At 39.4% G+C, this 7,160-nt stretch overlaps 1 protein-coding gene across 2 annotated transcripts; it reads right to left on the bottom strand.

The window, feature by feature from the left end:
* Window positions 1-52: 52 nt before the first annotated feature.
* On the bottom strand, window positions 53-6,708 carry LOC112466961 (chaoptin-like). Of its 2 annotated transcripts, XM_025035342.1 has the most exons (10): window positions 6,526-6,708; window positions 5,923-6,106; window positions 5,536-5,683; window positions 5,199-5,309; window positions 4,115-4,861; window positions 3,369-3,517; window positions 2,401-3,183; window positions 1,466-2,220; window positions 848-1,364; window positions 54-504 (listed from the first exon to the last, which is right to left on the bottom strand). In XM_025035342.1, the coding sequence occupies exons 2-10, from the start codon at window positions 6,104-6,106 to the stop codon at window positions 182-184; spliced, it is 3,717 nt and encodes a 1,238-aa protein (XP_024891110.1). In that variant the 5' UTR covers window positions 6,526-6,708; the 3' UTR covers window positions 54-181. The 2 variants fall into 2 exon arrangements, with proteins under 2 accessions (XP_024891111.1, XP_024891110.1); XM_025035343.1 differs by lacking the exons at window positions 5,923-6,106; window positions 6,526-6,708 and having other exon boundaries at window positions 53-504; window positions 5,199-5,307; window positions 5,536-5,628.
* Window positions 6,709-7,160: the final 452 nt, after the last annotated feature.

The raw sequence follows: 7,160 nt of genomic DNA, 5'->3' as shown, positions 1-7,160 counted from the left end.
TTCTCCTTTTTTATGAAAAAACATCCTTCTCTTAGTATTAATCATGGAAATAATAAGAAGCGTTTCTCGTAATTATTTAACTACTTTTATTGGTAAATCTTTACATTAAAAAAGATCACATCTCGTGAACTTCAAAAAGACTAGGCCCATCGCGAGAGGTTGCGATATAAACTCCGTACAGTTAATTGGCGATGAAAACGAGGATGAAGAATTTGACGAAGGCCAACCAGGCTGTCGCCAGCCGCTCGTAATTGCCCGAGCTGAGGGCGGACGCTTGGCAGGCGGTGTGCGGCGTGCCCAAAGTCAGCAGGACCTTGTCGGAGGAGTAAGACGGCGTTGTTTCCGTGCATACGGCTCGGCCGGCTATGGTCCTGAGTTGTCTCGCGTCGGATTGCGACGCCGTGTGAATCTGCCGGGACTCTCTGAGCCACCGGCGCAGCCACAGGCTCAGCCACGCGATCTCGCAGTCGCATTCGAGCGGATTGCCGGATACCTGCAGTCCACCTGAAGAAAGATCACCGTTCGCGCTAGCACGTGTCCTCCAATGACATTTTTAGGCACATTAATTACTGTGACTTTAAGAATTTTTGTTTAAAAAAAAAGATGCTGGACTACATTATAAAAATTATCAGTTATTTTATTAAAACCTTATTATAATTTTAGTTTTTAATTATAGCGCACTGAAGATGACTTTATTGCAGGTCGAACGTATGTCACATTATTTATTTAAATTTGTAATACATTCTTAGCACGTACACCCGGCTTAATTCGTTGGCCCCTTTTATCTCTCCTTTGTCTTTTATTAAAACACTTATATTTATATTTCTGTTACATATTACAAACTTACCAGCCACCATGTTGGTCCCCACAGTCTCCCAGGAAAGATTTCCGTAAATTATTGACGGACTTAATTCGTTGATATGATTGTTCCTTAGGTCCAAAGTGAGCTGCGACAATCTCTTCGTCAACGATAGAAAAATATCCGACTGCAGTCGTTGTACGTGCGTGTCTTTGATTCTCAATATCAGCTCCCCGCCTTCGATAGTGGAGAACGCTTCGGAGGAGATCAACTCGAGATCGTTTCCGGTGATCGTCAGCTCTCTCAATTGCTTCGTGAAGACGTTTTGTATCTGATGCTTGAGCAGGTGCTCCGTCACCTGAATCTCGACCGTTCGAAGCGGCAAGCCGGACAGCAAGTGACGCAGATGAAACCCGTCGGCCTGCGGCCACGTTTGAATTCGCAGGTGTTTTAAATATTTCAAAGGTTGCAGACAGTCCCTGTCCACTGATTTGGTTCGATTCAAATTTCTCAAGTTTAATTTCTCTAATCTCGGGTAGCCCGAGAAGCTCTCCTTCGTCAGTTCCTGTAAAAACATTAGACTCATTATTGACGTTCTTAATTTTTTCTCTTTAAAAATAATAATAAAAAAAAACACTTATCTTGATTATTTTAATTTTAACTAACCTCGATAGGATTGCCAGAAACATCAAGCTCCCTCAAGAGGCTCAATCTAACACCGGGCATTAACGTCAACGAGTTATTTACCAGTAAAAGAATCTTCAAACGTTCCAAATATTGAAACTGCTTGTCGGTAGTCTCGTCGACACTGTTAAAAGACAAATCCAAGATATTTAAATTCGTCAATGGTAGGAGCGGTACGCTTCTGAGACCACAACTGGCCAGATAGAGATGTCTGAGATCTGGCAAATAATGAAACAACTCCTTAAAGTTCGCCTGGAGAACGTTCTGAGATACGTTCAGGCTCAGTAATTTTCCCAGGGAAACGAACGAATTATCCGGCAGAATGGTCAGACGATTTTGCGCCAGATTCAGAGATACCAGCTGAGAAGTCGGGAAAGCGGTCGAGTCAAGGTGATCCAGGAAATTCTCAGCCATGTTGAGATCCCTCAGCGTATAGCCGACTTCCAGGAACGACGACGAGGGCACGACGGTGAATTTGTTGTGACTGAGCTCGAGAATCTCTAATCTGGTGCCCTCGAAAACGTCCTTCGGCAACGAACGAATTTTGTTGCTCGAAAGAATCAGGATCCTCAGACTTTTCAGATTCCTGAACTGCTCCGTCGACAGCTGCGTTATCTCGTTTCCGCCGAGGTTCAGCCACTGAAGGGACTCCAAACCGTGGAAGGACTGTTTACGCAAAGTGTCTATCTTGTTGTTGCTCAGGTCCAGAGTTTCCAAGTGAGGGAACGCGAATGTTCCTGAAACGTTATATATCACAGTCACTTAACAATTTTATTATTTGTGAATCAAAGGAATACTTTTTACAACTTGAAACGCAAGTCTAAATATATCGCGTCTTCGATAAAAAGAGTTAAAACTGCTGAGAATCGGTTTCCGCGATTAAAAAGAAGGAAGAGAACGATTGTGTATCTTCTCACCAGGATCAATCGTGGCGAGAAAGTTGTTCTGCAGATATAAGTTCTTCAAATCGGGCGTTCTGTAAAACGTGTTCGCCGGCAAATGGCTGATATTATTAAATCCGAGATCCAATCTCGTAAGATTGTTCATCATGGATCCCGAGTCGACGGACGCGATCGCGTTGTAGGAAACGTTCAGGGCGAAATCGGAGCCACCGATCTCCGCGATAGCGTCCAAGTCCAGCACGGTCAGCTTATTGAATTCCAAATGGAGGAAACGCAAGCTGGACAGGCCGCACAACGCGTTCTTCTCCATCTTCTGTATCCGGTTGTAAGCCAACGATATGGTCACCAGTTTTGGACAGTCCACGATGGAGCCGGACGCCAAAACTTTTATACGATTGCCGGTCAGGTCGAGTGACAGCAGCTCGGTCAGATTGTGGAAACTCGACTCCGGTATCGCCTCCAGAAAATTGTATCCCAGTTTGACGTCTCTTAACTCCGGGTGCACGCTCGAGAGAAAGATCCTTTCGGGCAAGTAATGCAGCCTGTTCGATTCCATATTAACGTAGCGCAGCTGCTGAAAGGAGTAGAAGGCTGTCGCCTCGATCGTCTGGAAATTGTTGTTGTCCAAAACCAGCCAGCGGAGATTCGAGAGTGGCCTGAGGGCGCGCTGCGGAAAAACGTCCGTGGCGAAGGCGAAGCTCAGCTCGAGAATGTCCAGGCTCTCCTCGAGACCGACGAAGCAGTCGTCGTCGAGTTCCGTCAAGTGATTGAAGGACAGGCTGAGCTCTTTTAGTTTACCTAAGAGAAAGCTCTATTAAAGACAAACTCGCATGCTTATAATTATAACATTTGCATGAAAAGTGCGCTTCGGTAGCGCGTGAGCAATGTGCGATTTGATTCCGTATCATTGACTTCTTCGTGACGTATAGCGATTACTTATTTCGGACAATATACTTTTGCAATCAAAATTACAGGCGACGCACCGGCTCCCTTGAAAGTCTCGGCTTTCAGTTTCGTCAGGATATTGTTCCTGAGCAATAAGATCTCAAGGTCCTCGGCCCACTCGAAATCACCCGGCTCGACGTGGGAGATCTTGTTGTAACCGAGATTCAGGTGCAATAGCCTCTGGCATCTGTTTCGAAAACCGATCGTCAGATACGTTGCATCAAACTTTCTTTCCGCGCTTTAGGATCTCATATAATTATTGATTCGTACCTCCGTACTGTGTGATTTATTTTGACCTTTTTACGATCTATCTATACGATACGAAACTCCGCGCACTCCAATTATAATACAGGTAGCTATTCGTCTTTATTTTTTATACTTTTATACAAATTATATACAATGAATGTATTTTTTCGATAATAATAAAAATGGATCGACTTTTTATCTGTAGTTCTGTCTTTTTATCGTATAATTTACATTTTAAAAATTAATTAATTTTATCGAAACATTAAATTAAAACATTTTTCTAAAAAATTTATTAAAACTTTTATAAAAATAACCAAATTATTTACATCTTTTATTTCTGAAACTTATTATTTATAAATAGCGAAGACTCCTCTTGTGTAAAAATATAAATTTATTATCAACAAATGATCTAAAATTTTATTTCAAAAATTTTGTTTTATTGCATCTAGGAAATTAATTGTTATGAAAATTTTTTTCTCGAGATTATCAAAGTATGAAAGTAAAGGACAGATCACATATGCAATGACGTTAAAATTACCTGGACAAAGCAGCCACAGGCACCGCATCCAAACTGTTGGTCGCGAGAGAAAGGGCTTTCAGATGCTCCGCGAATTCTTGAAAGGCCTCCCCGGAAATATTCCTAATCTCATTGTTAGCCAAATAGAGATACGACAACATTCTCAACTGGCTGACGGCGCTCGGTACTGTCGGCAAATCATTATTCTCCAGGTTCAAATATTCGAGAGTATCCTCGAGACCGTGAAACGCTTCCCTATCAACATTTCTGATACTGTTCGACGACAGGTGAATTCTTCTGGTCTCGAGGCGATCGAACATTCTGCCTGGCAACGAGATCAGTTTGTTTCCGGCTAGATTAAAGTCTCTGACTTTGACGGTGTGATTGCTCAAAGTGGGTGTCTTCATCCATTCGATGGAATTCTCGCTGACGTCGATGAGCTCCAAATTGGAACTGCGGAAATCCGGCAGCTCCAGATACCGGAGATCATTTCCTCTCATATAAAGCCAAGTTAGTTCTTTCAGACCACCCAAGGATTGTGGGAATTCTTTCAAGAGATTATTATTGATGCTCAAGGTGTGCATGTTTGGTGGTAGACAATCTTTCGAGAGCTCCTCGATGTTGTTGCTGTCTAGATTCAGCCATACCAGGGTGGCGAAACTCGAGAAGACCCTGGGCACTTCGGTGATCGAGTTATCGCCGAAGAATGCGTTTGTTAGAGTCTCCTTGGTGTGGCCCCAGTCGCCATCCAACGACGTTAAATGATTACTAATAATTAATAAGTTTTATAATTAAAATATTTCTTTTTTCAACAGTTTCTTATATATAAAATGTTATTCTTGATCTGTCTAATTTTTCTTAGAATGCTAAGAAAAATAGAAAAAGTAATGTAGTAAATATAAGAATATATAGTCAAAATAAAACAAAAGTTTAATTATTACTATAATAGGAATAATATTTTATTTTTGTAAATAAAAACTAGAAGGACACCATTTAAAATAGACGATTTTTTCATAAACTGGATAAGATATATAAAATGTAACAGAGCTTCTCAGAATAAGTGATAATTAATTAATTAATAAACTAAAAAATATGTCACACATACCTGTGCATGTTGAGCCAATTCAATTTCCTTAGATTGCGAAAAACCTTGAAAGGCACATCTTCAAGGGAATTGTAGCTTAGATCCAGAGAACGTAGACTGTCCGTAACACCTCTTACAAAAAAGACATTAAAGATATAACATCTCAATCATCGTTCTCCAGAGTTTTGCTCCAAGATAATTGCATTAATACATTAAATTTGGATATGTTTAAATTCATTATTTATTGAAAGATTTGAATCATAAATTAATCTGAGCAAAACACCATTGTCCCACAGTCAATTTATTACGTAAAATATATAAGGTTACGTAGCATGCATGAAAAAAAAAGTAAACTTACAGCAGAGACTTATCACCTATGCTGGATAATCGATTGCTCATTAGCCCCAGTGCCTCGACACCTGCGGAACTCGCAAGTGCGTCATTGTCTAAAACTTGTATCCCGGATCCAGCAATATCTAGCTGCGCCACGTAGCTCACCGATACGTCTGAAATGTTTTTGATAAATTCTGTTTTATTTGCTTGATTATATTTCGAAATTTTTGCATGCACTACGCATACACACTACGCATGCACACTAAGCATAAGTGATAAAGTATGCAAATAATGACAAGTATATAAGAACAAGAACACAGTGTTTACTGTTGTAATAAAATAACTAAAGGAAATGCTTATATTCAAGAAAATAATTTTAACCAATAGTGACATTAAGTCTTCTTTTGCATACCAGGAAATCGTGCGAATGGAACTCCCATACAACTGATATCCATCTTCGTGAAATCATCATCGTCATCCTGGACCCAACACATGCACATGGTGTTGAATGTGCAAGGAACGTTGTAACATCTTATTTGGTTGCTCCAAAGGAGGAAGAATAATATATTCGTGAATCGAATCACGTCAAATGTCATCTATAAATATGCAAGAGACAAGTTAAATTTTTATTCCATAATGTAGTATATGTTTTTTAACACACGATGAAATTTGCATTAATTTTCAGACTGTTCGAGATTTAAAAAGTTTTTTAATGTCAATCTTTATGTATTATAAATTTAAAAAAAGAAGATGTTTCTTAAGATACATATGTTATAAAAATTAAAAAAAAATTTTGTAATAATAATTTTCAAAACTTTATAATATTTAATGTATAATCTTTATTAAATATTTTTCATTTTTATAATTCTAAATTTATATTTTCGTAATAACATTTTTATATCATGTCAATATTACGATATAAGATTTATTATACGTTCGAAATTCTATAAAGCGAGTATTATATCACCTTAAAAAATTATTACACATCGTCAATAAAAAATTACTTTGACCAGACCTTGTGCCAGGACTAAACTCGGGCTATTTCATGGAGTTCCTCTGCCAGAGACTGATGTATGTTCAATCGGCTCGAAAGACGCGAGGCTCATCTCAGAAGAGCGTCAGTTTTCAGGACACATTCATGGCTCGTTGTTGATCCTACCCCGAGAGACTAGGGGCAAACAAAACGCGTCGAAGGCTCGGTTCGCACGACTTCCAAAGCGCAGGTGCTCCGGGAAGCGCAAGCGCATCTCTAGACGACCTTTATGGATCGAACGTGGTTGAAGTTGCGATAATTCTAACGAAAACTGTAATATCCGAGCGGTATTTGGTATTGTACATACATTGTCGTTGGAGTAACCGTTTTAATTATCACAATTAATTATTTAATTATCGCCATTAGCGATAAATATAACGCGCATTCTCCATTTACTATGTAAAGTACCAGGCATCGACGTTTTACAAATTATTATTACTAATAAAAATGTTTGCGTATTTATGCGCGCGTCGCAACTGCGAACGATAGAAACTTATTGACAAACATTTGTAAAACTCTGGCTGTTCGTCGAATCGATTTCGTAACTTTCTCTCACATTCCAGATGAAGAAGAAGAATTTTTAAAATAAATTGGTATTCCCAAAAAGACAACCATGT

This window comes from Temnothorax curvispinosus, unplaced genomic scaffold (assembly GCF_003070985.1).
Source record: "Temnothorax curvispinosus isolate PA1 unplaced genomic scaffold, ASM307098v1 QBEX01016763.1, whole genome shotgun sequence".
Lineage (NCBI taxonomy): Eukaryota > Metazoa > Arthropoda > Insecta > Hymenoptera > Formicidae > Temnothorax > Temnothorax curvispinosus.
This window is presented reverse-complemented; position numbering and strand designations above follow the sequence as displayed.